Below are 19691 nucleotides of genomic sequence, written 5' to 3' on the forward strand. Positions count from 1 at the left end.
TGAGGAAGTCCAGTGTCATGTTGTATAGTCAGAAGATTCTTCAAATGAGAGAATTTGCACCCAGGGAAATAGAGAAAAAAGACTCTGAAAAGAACTTTTTTTGTTTATTTGGTTTTTGTGGTTTTTTTTGAGACGGAGTCTTGCTCTGTTGCCAGGCTGGAGTGCATCGGCGCAATCTCAGCTCACTGCAACCTCCACCTCCCAGGTTCAAGCAATTCTCCTGCCTCAGCCTCCTGAGTAGCTGGGACCACAGGTGCGTGCCACCATGCCTAGTCAATCTTTGTACTTTTTAGTAGAGACGGGGTTTCGCCATTCCGGCCAGGATGGTTTCGATCTCTTGACCTCGTGATCCACCCGCCTTGGCCTCCCAAAGTGCTGGGACTACAGGCATGAGCCACTGCGTCCGGCCTGAAAAGAGCCTTAAAATAAGTTTACTTAAAATTCTCAGAGAAAGGAAGATGCCAGTTTGAACACACCCCAGCTCCATGCCATTTCTCACCCCTACCCACCCAATTTTCACAAGTCAGAAGCTATTGGTACTAGCAGATAATAGAGTACAATAAAGGCCTAAGGATCAGTGAGCAGCCTGACAGAACAGATACAGGTCCACCTCTCCTTTTGACTAAATCAAACTTTACCATACATCAAAATTATCTAGAGGGTCAAATATGCAGATTGCTGGTCTATGTACCCAGAGTTTCTGATTCTGTAAGTCTGGAGTGGGGCCTGAGGACTTGTGTCAAGTACAAGGCTGATGTTTCTGCCTCAAGGACCATATTTTGAGAAACGCGGGCTAGACAAGGGTCTAGAGACCAGTATTCAAGATCCCCAGTAAAAGGCATTGTGCAGAAAGGAGTTTGCTGACTCTTAGAACCATAATAATGCTTTGCCATACCTAAAAAATAAACAATTAAAATCAACTAGGATGTGGGGGAACAAGTCTCTCATACAGAATTCCAAATAATTTATGTAGCTATTGCCCCCTCAAGGAATTAGAGCACAACTCCATGCTTGTGACTGCTTTAGCTTGCAAGTTTGGCCCATGGGTGGGATTTGGGAACTTGGATTTTGGGAGGTTTCTTACCACCTTAACTGATAAGAGTGGCTCACTTTTTAAAAACTGTTTGTACAAACAATGTGATTTATGCTGAACACTTGCTTTTCTTCTGGGAGTCTGGAATTCTGATATGTGCTAAGCAGAGGGTGCCTATGTGACTAGCCCCAACTAAAAACCTCATCACAGAGTGAAGATATGTGAAAGTCTTTTGATTGTTTCCATTTTCTTAGAGGAAAAAAAGAGAAGATGATTAGCTGACTGTGAGGAAAGGAGACAACATATTTGAGGTTTGAGGAGATAGGTTATATGCAGTAATCAACTAGAAAGGTGGGACAGAGAATTGTCTAGAAAAATGAAGTATGATTGGCAGTAGCACTGAAGGTCTACCTATGTTCAGTGGTTATGAATTTCAGAAAAGGCAAGTCACCATACTAGTATTTTTCTCTTGTCATGTTTAGCTGTTTTGATGCAGGCAGATAACCAAAATGAAGTTTAGCTAAGCAAGTATGGAGGAGAGCAACAAAGGAATTGAGAGTGCGTGGTAGGGTGTGATTATAATGTTGGGCCATGCATTTTAAATGAGGTGGGCTGGGAAATGAAGACAGCAGGTTGATGGGCAGCCCAGTGGAGTCAAAGAACTGCTGGAGTTGGAGTACCAGAGTGAATGAACTGAAAAGGTAGGAGAGAGTTTTAGAGAGTGGGATGCTTGAAATTGAGACTTTAGTGGTGTTGCGGTTATTCATGACAATGTCTTAGATATGTCCATGTGGGTATAGGTAGTTGAGATGAGGCAGATTATAAAATCACTGGAGTAAGAAGATCACATAACTAAAAGGCCAGATAGCAGAGTGTTAGAGATCTACCTCAACATTCATTCTCTCTTCCTTCTTAATAACAGAACCTTGATTTTTTTCCTGAGATATTGCCTCTCTGTATAAAGACACATTTTGTAGTCTCCCTAGTAGCTAGATAAGTAACTAAGTTCTTCCAATAAGACTAAGTGAAAATGTTATGTGGAACTTTTGTAAAGTCTCCTTAAAAGAAAAGGGGTGTGCCATTGTTACATTTCTCCTTCCTTCTGTGTAGAATGTCCATATAATGGCTATAGCTACAGTGGGCCATCTTGGACCATGAAGTATAAGGTCCACATGCTGAAGATAGTGGAACAAAAAGAGAAGCTGAAGAACTGTTATATCATCTCAGGACTATCTACTTCCAGACTTTTTTAATATAAGAGGAAAATAAACTTAAATCTTATTTAAGTCATTGTTATTTGAGGTTTTTCTGTTAAATGTAGCTGAAGCTAATCCTGACTAAGACATTGGATTGGTGAAAGTATTACCTACATCAGTGTTAAAACCAACTACAGGAGTAGTTTTATATTACAGCGAGGCAGAGAGCTTGGTGCTAAAATCTTTACTGAATGAAGGGGAGTCAACAATTCTGCAAATAATTTCAATCAGAAGTTATGGGTGCGTCAAAGGAGTTGGGGAATTTGGGAAAGCAAGGCAGAACAGCAGTGAAATGAGGGTCAAGGATGACATATATATACCCTACCTTCTTTCTTGTACCAAAATCTTGGCTTGTTATGTCTTATGTTTGATTGAGGAAATGAATTATAGACGAGGACATATCACTTGTGTTTTAAACCACAACTAAACATTAAAGATAACATACCAGGCCGGGCGCGGTGGCTCACACCTGTAATCCCAGCACTTTGGGAGGCCGAGGTGGGTGGATCATGAGGTCAGGAGATCGAGACCATCCTGGCTAACATGATAGAACCCCGTCTCTACTAAAAATACAAAGATTAGCCAGGCGTGGTGGCGGACACCTGTAGTCCCAGCTACATGGGATGCTGAGGCAGGAGAATGGCGTGAAGCCGGGAAGCAGAGCTTGCAGTGAGCCGAGATGGTGTCACTGCACTCCAGCCTGGGCGACAGAGCGAGACTCCGTCTCAAAAAAAAAGATAACATACTGATTCAGATCAATGACTCAGAACAGTTTTTGGAAGAACATGCTTGTCCTGCAGACATTTCAAAATGTTAATCACCCTTTAATCTCCTTCATCACTTTTTCTAAAAGAATTATTCACTGTTTGATTTAATCCTTTAAAAGTCATCTATTTACCTCCCATATTGAATGTATTCATTTAATTAATTAATTCTTAACTTACTGAGGTCTTACTATGTTCCAGCCACTACATTAGGCACTAGGAACACACAGATTAAGTACAAAATGTATTCCTTCGAGGAGTTTACTAGTTCAAGGAGGAAACAGGTGAGAGAACCAAATATTGTTATATATTATGATAAGGCTATTCATAAAATGTAATTGAGAAGAACACTAGTTGTAATGAGAGCACAGAGGAAGGTGACCTATTTCATACTGAGGGTCAGGAAGATATTCCCTGAAGAGAAAACAGATGACCTGAATCTGGACGATGGTATAGGTGTTAGCCAGCTGGGCCAGTGGAGAATTTATCAAGAGGAAAGTACAGCACAAGAATGTGTATAAAAGCATGGAAAAACTTGGCAGTCTTAGAAATTCCATTAGGCAATCTGGAGGTTGTTTAAATGCTGTATTACTCCCAACAAAAGTAACAGGCCCAGTATTAAGTAAAATAATCTTATTTATGAATGTACATGACATCAACATACCATAAATTTGCTAGTGGGGTCTGCTGGGTTAATGTGCACAGCTTCAAGAAAGAACATATCTAAGTGATTTTAAGAAGTTGTGTATTTTGACTTTATATCACCATTTTACATTCTCTATAATTATAGTCTATACTTACTCAGCAAAGGAAGCAAAACTGCTGAATTAAGTTACATTATGCATTATTAAAGCAACTTAATTTGTGGAGAAATCATAGAAAAACACAGTAATTTGAATGACTTGTACTAGCCAGTATTCCTCCTCTGAGAAAATTCTGCCAGACCATAGTTCTGGGTCAAATCCTGAGCCAAAAAATAATAATAATAACTCCACATTTCTTTTTATTTTTAAATTTTATAAGAGTTTTAGATTTAAGAAAAGTTGCAAAAATAGTACAGCATTCTCATGTACCCCACATCCAATTTCCTTTATTGTTGACATTTTACATTCCTCTGGTACGTTTGTCACAACTAATAAACCAATATTGATACATTATTAACCAAAATGCATACTTTATTAATATTCCCTTAATTTTTACTTAAAGTTCTTTTTCTGTTGCAGGAGCCCATCCAGGATACTACATTACATTTAGATGTCATGTCTCCTTAGGCCCCTTTATTCCGGGACAATTTCTCAGACTTTCTTTGTTGATGATCTTGACAGTTTTGAGGTAGTCAGGTATTTGTAGAATATTCTTCAACTTGGGTTTGTCTGATGTTTTTCTCATGGTTAGACTGCATTATGGTTTTTGAGAGGAATACAACAGAGAGGTAAAGTGGCCTTCTCATCACTTCATCTCAAAGGTACATACTATCAATGTGACTTATTACTGTTAGTGTTAATCTTGATAACCTAGCCGAGATAGTGTTTATCAGATTTCTCCACTACAAAGTTATTTTCCCCCTTTCCATATGTAATTTTTGGAAGGAAGTCACTATTCAGCTCACACTGGAGAAGTAGGAAGTTCTGCTCCATATCCTTGAGGGCAGAGTTCATAAATTATTTGGAATTCTTCTTCATGGGAGATTCATCTATTCTACCCCATTTATTAATGTATTCAATTTTCTGGCACTACAAGAATATATATATATTTTTGTAATCGACTTTAAAATAATTAGGAAAATGATAGAACATTTTAATATAAGAGCAAGATATGGTAAATTGATGAATATTATTAGACATTATCAGTAACAAGAGCTTTGTATCTTAAGTTGTTTTGAGTTCAATTTCTTGTTCACATCTTACTTTTAGCTTGGTTGAGCTAAAAAATCATTAACCAATGATTTTTTCTTGTAACCTTACATATAATATGTACAATGAGAGAATCAATTAATTTAGAATTACATACTCCTAATTTTAAAAAGAAACTGGTGTACTTGTTGCTGATAACTAGGAATTATATTATCAAAGGGCTGTTAATTCAACAAATTTACATGCTAAAAGAGAAACAAATTTATATGTTAAAAGAAATTAAAAGGAAGCAAGAGACATTCAATTTGCTTTTGATGTGCAGATTTAAAAATACTAGGTCCATTTTAATAGATGATAAATCTCCAGTATCACAAGGATTAGGGAAAGCAAAAGACCTGAAAAGTAATACCAGTTCTCAGTTCTCTAACTCTCAAAAGGCATTCCACAGGTAAATTCGGTGAAAGGGCCGGCAATTGTTCAAATGTTTAAATAAGAAGTTGTAGTTCTCACATTTCCAGTTCTCTTACAGGTGTGTGTATTTGGAAAGATAATACTCTCTAATGTTGGTCTTTTCCATTGTTCAGGTTTATTCTGTTGTTAAGTAATAAGCAGCAATCCAAATACAAACATATTGTACAACAGCTATTAATGAACATCAACTGAGTTCAGTGTGCCTGACAGCTGACACTTAGTTAATTTCTCCATGAAACAAGAACAGTGAAACTTCCACAGATGAGAAAACAGAATCATCAGTGGCACTGGGATGTAAACCCAAGTACCTGCTTTGCATTTCATTTGCTCTGTTTTTCAGAACTACACTTTACGACATGATAAAAACTGGTATAAGCAGAATGTTCCTACATTTAGTTAATATCAGTTCTAATTTAATACATAAATGACTTGTTCAAATACTTACTTAGACTCCATGTAAGGGAGGAGAAAAGGGGAGAAAATTAGAGTGGGGGAAGATGAATCAAATCACATTTGTAGACCACACTACAACAATTGGAAGCTACTTATCATATTTCCTAAGATAAAGTTTTGTTGGATCCTAATATGGGAAGGATTTAAAAGAGATTTAAAAAGGTAGGACAGCTAATTTAAAATCCCCAAATTCTCAACCAAGTTGATCTCATTGGCAGATGGTAGATGATCTGAATGACTGTGAGCCTAGAAAGTTGAAAGTAATTTCTTTATTGAGAAAATAAAGACATGGTTCCTAAGGAAAAGGGCTAAAAATGACCATGTTTCAAGTACACTAGTGAATAGCAAGTGAAACAAAATGTCTTAAGCATCTATATGTCTTATCTTAGATACGTACAACTATTGTAGGAACACTATTTCTCTTATCTCTCAGGAAACATATTTAGTTATAATATGAAAAAAACTAAAATTGAGCTTCTAATAGAAAATCAAACCCTATCAGAAGAAGAGTTACGTGGAGTAAGCGATTTTATACCGATGCTGACTTACTCTCCCTACCATAAAATTTGATAAACAACAAACATTTATTAAGCACCTACCACATGTCAAGAACTCTGCTAAAGACATACAAAGATGACTAAAAGAGTACCTGAGCTCCCAGTCTAGGGATTACCACAAGGAAGAGTGACGGATCATGAGTGGAAGGGAGACGAGTTAATACAAATGGAAAACAGGTTTCATTGTAGGAAAAAGGAAAGTGAATTAATGCTTTCGAAAGAGACATTAAAGTAGATTTCTGGGCAATATGAAACTGAGAGTCAATCTCGTCAGATTCTGAAGGCATCTGTAGATAAGCTTCCCAATGAAAAACAGGGCAGTGACAATAGGACAACTAGAAGTAAGCTATAATTATAGCAAAGAAGGCAAGAGCTAGCATAAACTTGCCTATTGTCATTGTTGAAGTCATAGAACTACTCCTTTCAACTACTCTTGTCATCAGAGGCTTCCTGATGCGATCATCTGTGGTGAGGATAGCTTTTCGAGCCCCATCCCACTTTCCAGGGCCATGTACACGATAGTGGATTGGAGTGCAGGGTCCCAGTAATAAGTGTAATGCCAGCTTGGGGTCAGTGAAGGCCAGAGACAGCAGATTGGGCCTGACCCCCACCAAATCAGCAAGCTCTTCCATGGTATCTACGTAGTCTCCCTGAATGGTATGGCGTTGGCTCTCCACATACCTAAAGTAGAAAAGACAGAAACCATGGCCTGTCAATAATTCAATCAGTCAGTCAATCAATTACTGCCTTCTGAGTGCCTGCTATTGGCTCAATATCAGATTAGGAGCTGTGGAATATAGAGAAGAAAGATAAAACATTGGTCACTGTCCTTAAGGATCTTAGGACTTACAAAAGGAGATAAGACAGATAAACATGAAGCGAGACTTCTGAGTGGTTTCAGACTGCCAAATAGAAATGTGGAGAGGGGATAGTTAAAAGAGAGCTGTAATTGTTAGGTTCTTGAAGGATGTGAAAGATACAGATAAGATGAGGGGCAGGTATAGCACATCTAGATACAAAGGACTCTGATGTTATGAGAAAGAGAAAACCCATCACAAAAATTCTCAAGTATGGCATCCTCTATTATTTGATGAGGGCAGTGGTGACAGGGTCCACAGGGCAGGACTTCCCAGGGCCAATGTTAATTTGGAATCCTGAAAGGATGAGGGAGAATGATTTATTCCACAAGAGGAAGTAGCCCTCCAAATGGAGACAAATGAAATTATTACGCCAAGTGCAGATTTAAAGATTTAAAAGGGCTTTTTAAAGGGGAAAATGTGGTTGATTAACAGTGATATCTGTGTGGTGGAGTGGGATTTGGTGAGCTAATGAGTGACTTTCACTTTTTACTTTCTGTAACGAAAAGAAAGAACTGTAGGACAGAGAGGAAGAGAAAAGCCAAGTCAAGCCAATTGAGATTGAAGAATCCAAGAACAGGGACAGGAATAAAATGATAGAAAATAAATTTGAGGTAGAACTGGTGAGATGGAATTTCAGAGGACCTGATAGAGGGTCAAGTAGGAATTTATTGAAATGGGACTAGATTTAGGAGAGAAAAAGGTAAAACAGTAAAGAATTTGAGAGCTTTCCCTTATGAACAATATGTTGGCTCAAGAGTTTGTAGGCATGCATTTATTTATCCTATAATAGTAGGTCAAGATCTATACTATTCATGAGGTTGGGCGTGGTGTTTCATGCCTGTAATCCTAGCACTTTGGGAGGCCGAGGCAGGCAGATCACTTTGAGCTCAGGAGTTCGAGATCAGCCTGGGCAACATGGCGAAACCCCATCTCTACAGAAAACACAAAAATTAGCTGGGCATTGTTAGTATGCCTGTAGTCCCAGCTACTCAGGAGGCTGAGGCGGGAGAATTGCTTGACTCCAGGAAGTGGAAGTTGCAGTGAGCCAAGATCACACCACTTCACTCCAGCCTGGGTAACAGAGTGAGACCCCATATCAAAAAAAAAAAAAAAGAGCTATAGTATTCATGAAGGTTTCACAAAAGAGGTTCACTAGCTCCTGCCTTGATTATGCAGATTAAATAAACTCATATAAAACAATGTATACACATAGTCGGCCTTTAATAAAGGTTACATGTATACATATGTAACAAACCTGCATGTTGTACACATGGACCCTAGAACTTAAATATAAAATAAATAAATAAATAAATATTTACTATTTCAGAAGTTAAAAAAAAAAAAGGTTACATTATATCCTTGGGTTACTGACTACTCAGGGTCAGCAGGTGGTTAGACAAAAATAAGTCAAACGAAAGAGAGGAGGAAAGTTAAAATAAGATACTTTAGAGCCAGAAAAGAAAGCACTGCAAGAAGGAAGAAATGTTTAAAAGCACCAAACTCAGTAGTGAGAAGAAGGAAAATGAAGTTGGCCACAGGTGACCTTTAAGAGAACAGTTTCCGGCCAGGCACGGTGGCTCATGCCTGTAATCCCAGCACTTTGGGAGGCTGAGGTGGGCAGATCACAAGGTCAGGAGTTTGAGACCAGCCTGGCCAACATGGAGAAATCCCATCTCTACTAAAAATACAAAAATTAGCTGGGTTTGGTGGTGTGCACCTGTAGTCCTAGCTACTCAGGAGGCTGAGGCAGGAGAATCGCTTGAACCCAGGAGGCAGAGGTTGCAGTGAGCGAAGATCGTGCCACTGACTCCAGCCTGAGTGACAGAGTGAGACTCCGTCTAAAAAAAAAAAAGGCAGTTTAAGGAGTAAGGATGGAAGTTAACAATGCAGAAGGCTTAGGGAGGCAGCAAAAGGTGAGAATTTAGAAAATTTAGTGCAGAAGTTTGGCAGTGAAAGGAAGGAGGAAAATAGGAGAGCACCTGGAAGTTGTAACGGAATTAAATAAAAACTTACTTTCTCCTCCTCCCACACAAAGGAAAGTTATGCAAGTATCATCAGTTGAAGATAACCACCTCTTTAGGCCTGGAATGATTGTGTCTCTCAGTTTTCCACAGAAATTTAGAGACTTACCATCAATTTCCACTTTGTCCAAATAAAAAACACCCAGCGATTGAGCTTAAGTTCTGAAATTCAGACTGCTAAATGATTGTGTTCATCAAAACACTAAGCAGCTGGCTGTTACCATGTTCCCAACTCACAGTGACTATTCATACCATGAGCCACTGTGACTTGAGTGTGCTGTCACATGAGCATTGCCAGCAAAGCGGCCACTGCAGACTTGTAAATCTACCTACAGATTTGTAATTCACCCATAGCTACCTCTCATTCATTTACTGTCACTCTTCCTTCCTCTGGCAAGTCTACTAGCACTTCAAGTAATCCTCACAAAAATAATATACCTTCTGCCTTCTGATTTTATTTCCATATGCATTTTCCTATGTGACTTTTTTTAGGCATTAAACATATGATTTTAGACACCTAAAACTTTTCTCTCTTTTCTTACCCATATTTAGACTACTAGTGCTATTTCTCCATTCTATTGTCACAAGTTATTTTTCCTTTTTTTCTTCATAATAGAATCTAAATCCTTAAGCTAACATGAGGCAGTTAAATACAGTACAATATTTCTTTTATTAAGAAATAAGTAGAAATGTAACCATATATCTTTTTGGGAGAGTTTCTTACCTTTTGTCAATTTCCTCTTGAGCTTTAGATATTTCTGCCATCATTTCACTCTGTGAGGGCAATGTCTTTAGACCTAAAAACAAAAATTAACATTTTAACTGTAAAATTACCTCAGAAGGAACAATAATCCTATAAACAATTACTATGCTATGGAGAATTCAAAGAAATACAGGGTAAGTTTCCTGTACTCAAGGAGGTTACAATTCACTTGATCACCTTACCACCACTACAATATAATATTAACATCTGTAGCTTACTCTACTTATTCTTCTTTGTCTTTGGAAGGGATTTCCCCTACTCTGACTTCCAACCAATACCTGCCTCCTCCCTAATGTAGTCTTTCAGTTGGGAAATGAAATATTGACATGAGAAAATGGCCTTAAAGGTATATGGAAAATTAGTTACAAAGTTAAAGGGCAGGGGAGTGGGAAAACACAGCTGCACCTGTATTCTTGATAACAAAGGGGCCTTATATCAACAGAAAGAGAATGAAGTAAAAATAAATTCTTTTTGTTTTTATTATTATACTTTAAGTTTTAGGGTACATGTGCACAACGTGCAGGTTTGTTACATACGTATACATGTGCCATGCTGGTGTGCTGCACCCATTAACTCGTCATTTAGCATTAGGTATATCTCCTAATGCTATCCCTCCCCACTACCCCCACCCCACAACAGTCCCCAGAGTGTGATGTTCCCCTTCCTGTGTCCATCTGTTCTGATTGTTCAATTCCCACCTATGAGTGAGAACAGGCGGTGTTTGGTTTTTTCTCCTTGTGATAGTTTGCTGAGAATGATGGTTTCCAGTTTAATCCATGTCCCTACAAAGGACATGAACTCTTCATTTTTTATGGCTGCATAATATTCCATGGTGTATATGTGCCACATTTTCTTAATCCAGTCTATCGTTGTTGGACATTTGGCTTGGTTCCAAGACTTTGCTATTGTGAATAGTGCCGCAGTAAACATACGTGTGCATGTGTCTTTATAGCAGCATGATTTATAATCCTTTGGGTATATACCCAGTAATGGGATGGTTGGGTCAAATGGTACTTCTAGTTCTAGATTCCTGAGGAATCGCCACACTGACTTCCACAATGGTTGAACTAGTTTACAGTCCCACCAACAGTGTAAAAGTGTTCCTATTTCTCCACATCCTCTCCAGCACCTGTTGTTTCCTGACTTTTTAATGATCGCCATTCTAACTGGTGTGAGATGGTATCCCATTGTGGTTTTGATTTGCATTTCTCTGATGGCCAGTGATGATGAGCATTTTTTCATGTATTTTTTGGCTGCATAAATGTCTTCTTTTGAGAAGTGTCTGTTCATATCCTTTGCCCACTTTTTGATGGGGTTGTTTGTTTTTTTTCCTATAAACTTGTTTGAGTTCATTGTAGATTCTCGATATTAGCCCTTTGTCAGATGAGTAGGTTGTGAAAATTTTTTCCCATTTTGTTGGTTGCCTGTTCACTCTGATGGTAGTTTCTTTTGCTGTGCAGAAGCTCTTTAGTTTAATTAGATCCCATTTGTCAATTTTGGCTTTTGTTGCCATTGCTTTTGGTGTTTTAGACATGAAGTCCTTGCCCATGCCTCTGTCCTGAATGGTATTGCCTAGGTTTTCTTCTAGGGTTTTTATGGTTTTAGGCCTAACATGTAAGTCTTTAATCCATCTTGAATTAATTTTTGTATAAGGTGTAAGGAAGGGATCCAGTTTCAGCTTTCTACATATGGCTAGCCAGTTTTCCCAGCACCATTTATTAAATAGGGAATCCTTTCCCCATTTCTTGTTTTTGTCAGGTTTGTCAAAGATCAGATGGTTGTAGACATGCAGCATTATTTCTGAGGGCTCTGTTCTGTTCCATTGATCTATATCTCCGTTTTGGTACCAGTACCATGCTGTTTTGGTTACTGTAGCCTTGTAGTATAGTTTGAAGTCAGGTAGCATGATGCCTCCAGCTTTGTTCTTTTGGCTTAGGATTGACTTGGTGATGCGGGCTCTTTTTTGGTTCCATATGAACTTTAAAGTAGTTTTTTCCAATTCTGTGAAGAAAGTCATTGGTCGCTTGATGCGGATGGCATTGAATCTATAAATTACCTTGGGCAGTATGGCCATTTTCACAATATTGATTCTTCCTACCCATGAGCATGGAATGTTCTTCCATTTCTTTGTATCCTCTTTTATTTCATTGAGCAGTGGTTTGTAGTTCTCCTTGAAGAGGTCCTTCACATCCCTTGTAAGTTGGATTCCTAGGTATTTTATTCTCTTTGAAGCAATTGTGAATGGGAGTTCACTCATGATTTGGCTCTCCGTTTGTCTGTTGTTGGTGTATAAGAATGCTTGTGGTTTTTGTACATTGATTTTGTATCCTGAGGCTTTGCTGAAGTTGCTCATCAGCTTAAGGAGATTTTGGGCTGAGACAATGAATGGGGTTTTCTAGATATACAATCATGTCGTCTGCAAACAGGGACAATTTGACTTCTTCTTTTCCTAATTGAATACCCTTTATTTCCTTCTCTTGCCTGATTGCCCTGGCCAGAACTTCCAACACTATGTTGAATAGGAGTGGTGAGAGAGGGCATCCCTGTCTTGTGCCAGTTTTCAAAGGGAATGCTTCCAGTTTTTGCCCATTCAGTATGATATTGGCTGTGGGTTTGTCATAGATAGCTCTTATTATTTTCAGATACATCCCATCGATACCTAATTTATTGAGAGTTTTTAGCATGAAGCATTGTTGAATTTTGTCAAAGGTCTTTTCTGCATCTATTGAGATAATCATGTGGTTTTTGTCATTGGTTCTGTTTATATGCTGGATTACATTTATTGATTTGTGTAAGTTGAACCAACCTTGCATCCCAGGGATGAAGCCCACTTGATCATGGCAGATAAGCTTTTTGATGAGCTGCTGGATTCAGTTTGCCAGTATTTTATTGAGGATTTTTGCATCAATGTTCATCAAGGATATTGGTCTAAAATTCTTTTGTGTTGTGTCTCTGCCAGGCTTTGGTATCAGGATGATGCTGGCCTCATAAAATGAGTTAGGGAGGATTCCCTCTTTTTCTATTGATTGGAATAGTTTCAGAAGGAATGGTACCAGCTCCTCTTTGTACCTCTGGTAGAATTCGGCTGTGAATCCATCTGGTCCTGGACTCTTTTTGGTTGGTAAGCTATTGATTATTGCCACAGTTTCAGAGCCTGTTATTGGTCTATTCAGAGATTCAGCTTTTTCCTGGTTTAGTCTTGGGAGGGTGTATGTGTTGAGGAATTTATCCATTTCTTCTAGATTTTCTAGTTTATTTGCGTAGAGGTGTTTATAGTATTCTCTGATGGTAGTTTGTATTTCTGTGGGATCGGTGGTGATATCCCCTTTATCATTTTTATTGCATCTATTTGATTCTTCTCTTTTCTTCTTTATTAGTCTTGCTAGCGGTCTATCGATTTTGTTGATCTTTTCAAAAAACCAGCTCCTGGATTCATTAATTTTTTGAAGGGTTTTTTGCGACTCAATTTCCTTCAGTTCTGCTCTGATTTTAGTTATTTCTTGCCTTCTTCTAGCTTTTGAATGTGTTTGCTCTTGCTTTTCTAGTTCTTTTAATTGTGATGTTAGGGTGTCAATTTTGGATCTTTCCTGCTTTCTCTTGTTGGCATTTAGTGCTATAAATTTCCCTCTACACACTGCTTTAAATGTGTTCCAGAGATTCTGGTATGTTGTGTCTTTGTTCCCATTGGTTTCAAAGAACATCTTTATTTCTGCCTTCATTTTGTTATGTACCCAGTAGTCATTCAGGAGCTCCTTGTTCAGTTTCCATGTAGTTGAGTGGTTTTGAGTGAGTTTCTTAGTCCTGAGTTCTAGTTTCATTGCACTGTGGTCTGAGAGACAGTTTGTTATAATTTCTGTTCTTTTACATTTGCTGAGGAGTGCTTTACTTCCAACTATGTGATCAATTTTGCAATAGGTGTGGTGTGGTGCTGAAAAAAAATGTATATTCCGTTGATTTGGGGTGGAGAGTTCTGTAGATGTCTATTAGGTCTGCTTGGTGCAGAGCTGAGTTCAATTCCTGGGTATCCTTGTTAACCTTCTGTCTCGTTGATCTGTCTAATGTTGACAGTGGGGTGTTAAAGTCTCCCATTATTATTGCGTGGGAGTCTAAGTCTCTTTGTAGGTCACTAAGGACTTGCTTTATGAATCTGGGTGCTCCTGTATTGGGTGCATATATATTTAGGATAGTTAGGTCTTCTTGTTGAATTGATCCCTTTACCATTATTTAATGGCCTTCTTTGTCTCTTTAGATCTTTGCTGGTTTAAAGTCTGTTTTATCAGAGACTAGGATTGCAACCCCTGCCTTTTTTTGTTTTCCATTTGCTTGGTAGATCTTCCTCCATCCCTTTATTTTGAGCCTATATGTGTCTCTGCACATGAGATGGGTTTCCTGAATACAGCACACTGTTGGGTCTTGACTCTTTATCCAATTTGCCAGTCTGTGTCTTTTAATTGGAGCATTTAGCCCATTTACATTTAAAGTTAATATTGTTATGTGTGAATTTGGTTCTGTGATTATGATGTTAGCTGGTTATTTTGCTCGTTAGTTGATGCAGTTTCTTCCTAGCCTTGACAGTCTTTACATTTTGGCATGTTTTTTGCAGGGGCTGGTACCAGTTGTTCCTTTCCATGTTTAGTGCTTCCTTCAGGAGCTCTTTTAGGGCAGGCCTGGTGGTGACAAAATCTCTCAGCATTTGCTTGTCTGTAAAGTATTTTATTTCTCCTTCACTAATGAAGCTTAGTTTGGCTGGATATGAAATTCTGGGTTGAAAATTCTTTTCTTGAAGAATGTTGAATATTGGCCCCCACTCTCTTCTGGCTTGTAGAGTTACTGCCAAGAGATCTGCTGTTAGTCTGATGGGCTTCCCTTTGTGGGTAACCCGACCTTTCTCTCTGGCTGCCCTTAACATTTTTTCCTTCATTTCAACTTTGGTGAATCTGACAATTATGTGTCTTGGAGTTGCTCTTCTCGAGGAGTATCTTTGTGGCGTTCTCTGTATTTCCTGAATCTGAATGTTGGCCTGCCTTGCTAGATTGGGGAAGTTCTCCTGGATAATATCCTGCATAGTGTTTTCCAACTTGGTTCCATTCTCCCCGTCACTTTCAGGTTCACCAATCAGACGTAGATTTGGTCTTTTCACATAGTCCCGTATTCCTTGGAGGCTTTGTTCATTTCTTTTTATTCTTTTTTTTCTAAACTTCCCTTCTCACTTCATTTCATTCTTTTCGTCTTCCATCACTGATACCCTACCAAACCCGGCTAATTTTTTTTTGTAGTTTTAGTAGAGACGAGGTTTCACCATATTGGTCAGGCTGGTCTTGAACTCCTGACCTCAGATGATCCACCCGTCTCTGCATCCCAAGGTGCTGGGATTACAGGCATGAGCCACCGCGCCCAGCCAAAATAAATCTTAATCACATTTTATGCCTAAAGTCCTGTGGAAGATAAGCCTCATTTTCTAAACATATTTCTTTGATAAGAGTAGGGGTTAAGGCCAAGGGGAACTCATAATACCTAATATTAACTGATAAATTTAAGTAAGATGCACAAACAGTTCCAGTTGTAGGAATTATACACCAAGGACAGGGCTAGACTAAGGCTTAATAGTATTTAAGTCAGTATGAACAATGCTAAGCTTAAACAATTAGTTGTATGCCCCTATAAATAGGGACTATGCCATGTAGAACATTTTGGCCACATCCAGTCCTAAGGTGTCACTCCATAAAATTGTGGAATATGGAATTTCAGAATGGCAATATATTTTACCTGATACAAGCATTCTTTCTACAAGTACTCTAACCTAGTGGTTATCTCATTCCTCTTTAAACATCACTGGTGATGGGTATCTATAATAATTATATCTGAGGTGATTATATAATTATTTGACTGCTCTGGCTGCTGGAACATTATTGTTTTTATTGACCCCAAGATCTGACTCTTTGCATTTGCACCACTGGACCAAGCTCTGCTTTCTGGAGCCACAGAGTTTAATGTTAATACATGACAGCTCTTGAAACATTTGGAAATGATTGTCATAACTCCTTTAAGTCTTCTCATTATCAGGCTAAACAGTACATGTTTCCCATATAATGGTTTTCACATTCTCTGCCATCTTGGTTGCCCTTCACTAAGCATACTCTAATAACTATCCTGGTGTATCCCTCTTAAAATATGGAACTCAGAAGTTCATCACTCTCAAATAGCCTTCTGTTGTTTTCCATGTGTTTTTACATTTTAGCCATGGGAATTATTATTTATCATCATAAATCAATTAGGAAACACTGAAATGCTTCATTTAAGCTTAATCATAGGTCTCTTCGGATACTCAAAAAAAGCGTTTTGAGAGTCAATTTCCAAATTACTTCTACACAACCACAAGTTTTACTTCTATTAGCTAGAAACATGAAGGAGGAGGTATATTTCTTGATTGTGGGAGACACCCAATTCATAAAAGAAAGAAAAAAACAACAAAAAACCCTATCTATTTCCCTATCTGTCTATATATAGATAAAGAGGTATATACATCTTAGTCTAGAGCTCATGGGGTGAAAAAATTTAAAAAAATTAAAAAATTTTAAAAAGATGTATACATCTTTTTACGTGTATACTCTGTGGTACAGTTATGTCTTAATTCATAAATTTTGTTTTTGCGGTGTTTCCTTATTTAGACACATTAGCTTTACCATATTTCTTATCTCCCTCCATGTCTTTGCTCCCTGTCTTAGTTTCCCAATTCCAATGAATGGCCTCAACACCTGAACAGATTCTTTTCTGTCTCTCTTCTCCAACATGCTTTCTGTCACCAAATTCTTCAGATTTGCCTGTGAAATTTCATTTAAGTCTGGCTCCTCCAATTCCTTTAGAGTGTCATTACCTTGGTTTAAAGCTCTCATGCTGTCTTACTGAGACTTTTACCACAGGCTCTTACTGACCTATTTCCCATTTCACTCCCCTCTAACATATCTTCTAAACTGGAGATCTGATTTGACTCCTCTTCCAGTTAAAATCCTTCAGTGGTTCTCCACCTTGTACCTTAAATGCAAACTCTTGATATTGCCTGTGAATATTTCTAGTTTCATTTTCCTTCATTCCTATAACACTTTACCGGCATTCTGAACTACTTGCAGTTCCCAGAACTCTATTTGTTCTGTCACTTTCATCTAACTTTGCATAAACAGTAGTGATTATTTCCCCTCTATGGTCAAGATTTCCTTGTCCTTTTAGTAAATTCCTATGTAGTTGTAGGGAGAATTAGGTACTTATTGCCCACTGCTCTCATGGCAGCTCTTCTGCATTGCTACTGGAGCACTTGTTTAGGATATAGTTAAATATCTGCTGAATGAACAAATCATTAAGTGTCTGTAAGTGTCTGTTTACTTGTCTGTCTTTGATACGGTTTGGCTGTGTCCCCACCCAAATCTTATCTTGAATTTTGGGTCCCACAATCCCCATGTGTCATGGGAGGGGCCTGGTGGGAGGTGATTTAATCATGGGGTGGTTACTCTCATACTGCTCATGCTGTTCTCATGATACTGAGTGAGTTCTCACGAGATCTGATGGTTTTATAAGGGGCTTTCCCTTTCACTCAGCACTCATTCTCTCTCCTGTCACCCTGTGAAGAAGTTCCTTCTGCCATGACTGTAAGTTTCCTGAGGCCTACCCAGCCATGCAGAACTGTGAGTGAATTAAACCTCTTTCCTTTAGAAACTACTCAGCCTCAGGCAGTTCTTTATAGCAGCATGAGAATGGACTAACACAGTCTTCCTTGCTTGGCTCTGCATTCCAGAAAGATAGGGATTTTCTGTATGGTCATATTTGCTTCTCCAGCCCCTAGCAGAGGGCCTGGTACATACTAAAAGGTCAGTATATGTTATCTGAAGAATGTTGAAGAACAGTGAGGAACTGAAGTTCAGAGATCTTCCAAGGGTTCCAAGACAAGGTGGGAAGGAAGAGAGCCTGAATTAGAGTTCTGTGGTGGTAGGGCTTCAGTCTGCTGTCAGCCTAAAGCAGGTTGTATCTGTGTAATCCTGACTTGCTCCTTCATATTTCAGTGTATAGCTAATGTTATGAGAGAAAAGAGATCTGGCTCCCATTCTGCAATTTCAGTCCAGTTCAGGCTTTTAACATAATGGAAATTGGCTAACGTAGCCCATAAGCTGAGCTCCTCAAATAAGAAGTTTCTACATCAGAATTTAGAATTTAATTTACCTCAAGGCTAAACTGGCATTTCTTAGAATAGATGTTTATTAGATACCTCTTATGTGCTAGGCAGTGGTCTAGGCTTGCAATACAAAGGCAAATAAACATGAGTCCTTTACTTAAGGAGCTATCACTATATTACGAAGGGAGGGAAGAAATATGCATAGACTTTTCCTATAGAAATAAAAAGTAAAAGGAGGGCATATCAAGAAGAAAGGACAGTGGAAGCAAAAGCACGGGGTACAAGGGTACCTGCTGTGTTTGCTGCTTAGTGGGTACGTCATCCAGTGCATCTAGAGTATTGTAGGAAGTATGGTAAAGACTAGTGAAAGATGGGCCTGAGGCCGGGTACAGTGACTCATGCCTGTAATCCCAGCACTTTGGGAGGCTGAGGCAGGCGGATCACGAGGTCAAGAGATGGAGACCATCCTGGCTAACATGGTGAAACCCCGTCTGTATTAAAAATACAAAAAAACTAGCCGGGCATGGTGGCGGGCGCCTGTAGTCCCAGCTACTGGGAAGGCTGAGGCAGTAGAATGGCCTGAACCCAGGAGGTGGAACTTGCAGTGGGCCGAGATAGCGCCACTGCACTCCAGCCTGGGCGACAGAGCGAGACTGCATCTCAAAAAAAAAAAAAAAAAAAAAAGAAAGATGGGCCCGAAATTGGAGGTTGTATCCAATTTGTGGAGGAACTTTAATGCCAGCCTATGACATAATGACTTCTTGTGATCCAGAGATTTGGTGTAACTTGATATAGTTTTGAAGGAAAGAAAGTTGCTGAGTGAAAATAAAACACTTGCAAGGGTTGCAAAAGAGGCAATCAAAAAAGAAACTATGTTTCATTTCAGTCAAGGCAAGGAAGTAAATTCAGTGTTCTAGAAAAGAGTAGAATATTTTCTTGACAAGAGAACAATAATTCCAGAGAACAGAAGAAGAAGGAAAATGGGGCTTGGTAGGGAACAGACAAGGAAGGAGGCAGGCTTTGTTGGGCAGACATGAAAAAAATGGGAAAAACAAGCTAATCCAAAGGGTTTAAAATTGGCATAGTGAAGGGATAATTCAGGGAAGAGAAAGGCAAGAATGTGGGAGGCAGACAGATTGGCCATGGACAGAATAAAATACCCAGAGTTCCTGTTGGAAGTCTGATAAAGTTATAGAATTCTGAAGATTTCTTCCTTCCATGTGTTAGAAAAAAGCTGGAGGAATTAGCACTAGGCTTCTGCTAGCATAGGAAGCTGGGCTTTTTGTACATTTTCCCTAAGATCCCATAATCTCATAACCATAATGCAGACTCCTGCAAATACTCATTTTCTCTATTTCCTCTCAAGAATTCACTTGGTCTTGGAAAAGAGTCCCAGTTGCTTAAAGTATACTAAGATGCTGTGGCCTGTTTTAATGAACTGTTCTCTGCTTATGTAATTGACCCAATTAAAAGATCACTTTAATATGACTAGAATTAGG

General features: G+C 38.8%; 1 protein-coding gene across 5 annotated transcripts in view; it reads right to left on the reverse strand.

The window, feature by feature from the left end:
* Positions 1-3781: 3781 nt before the first annotated feature.
* Positions 3782-19691, reverse strand: part of FMO5 (flavin containing dimethylaniline monoxygenase 5) — a 59249-nt gene continuing 43339 nt past the window's right edge. For 3 of the 5 annotated variants that reach the window (XM_055357242.2, XM_055357234.2, XM_019021391.4), the window contains exons 8-9: positions 9993-10065; positions 5211-7068 (exon numbers count right to left, since the gene is read on the reverse strand). In XM_055357242.2, coding sequence (XP_055213217.1) covers positions 6723-7068; positions 9993-10065 — 419 coding nt within the window. In that variant the 3' untranslated portion in view covers positions 5211-6722. Of the gene's footprint in view, positions 7069-9992; positions 10066-19691 lie in introns of all 5 variants that reach the window. The other 2 variants (XM_019021389.4, XM_063695462.1) reach the window with 2 other exon arrangements.

Source organism: Gorilla gorilla, chromosome 1, assembly GCF_029281585.2.
Source record: "Gorilla gorilla gorilla isolate KB3781 chromosome 1, NHGRI_mGorGor1-v2.1_pri, whole genome shotgun sequence".
Taxonomy (NCBI): domain Eukaryota; kingdom Metazoa; phylum Chordata; class Mammalia; order Primates; family Hominidae; genus Gorilla; species Gorilla gorilla.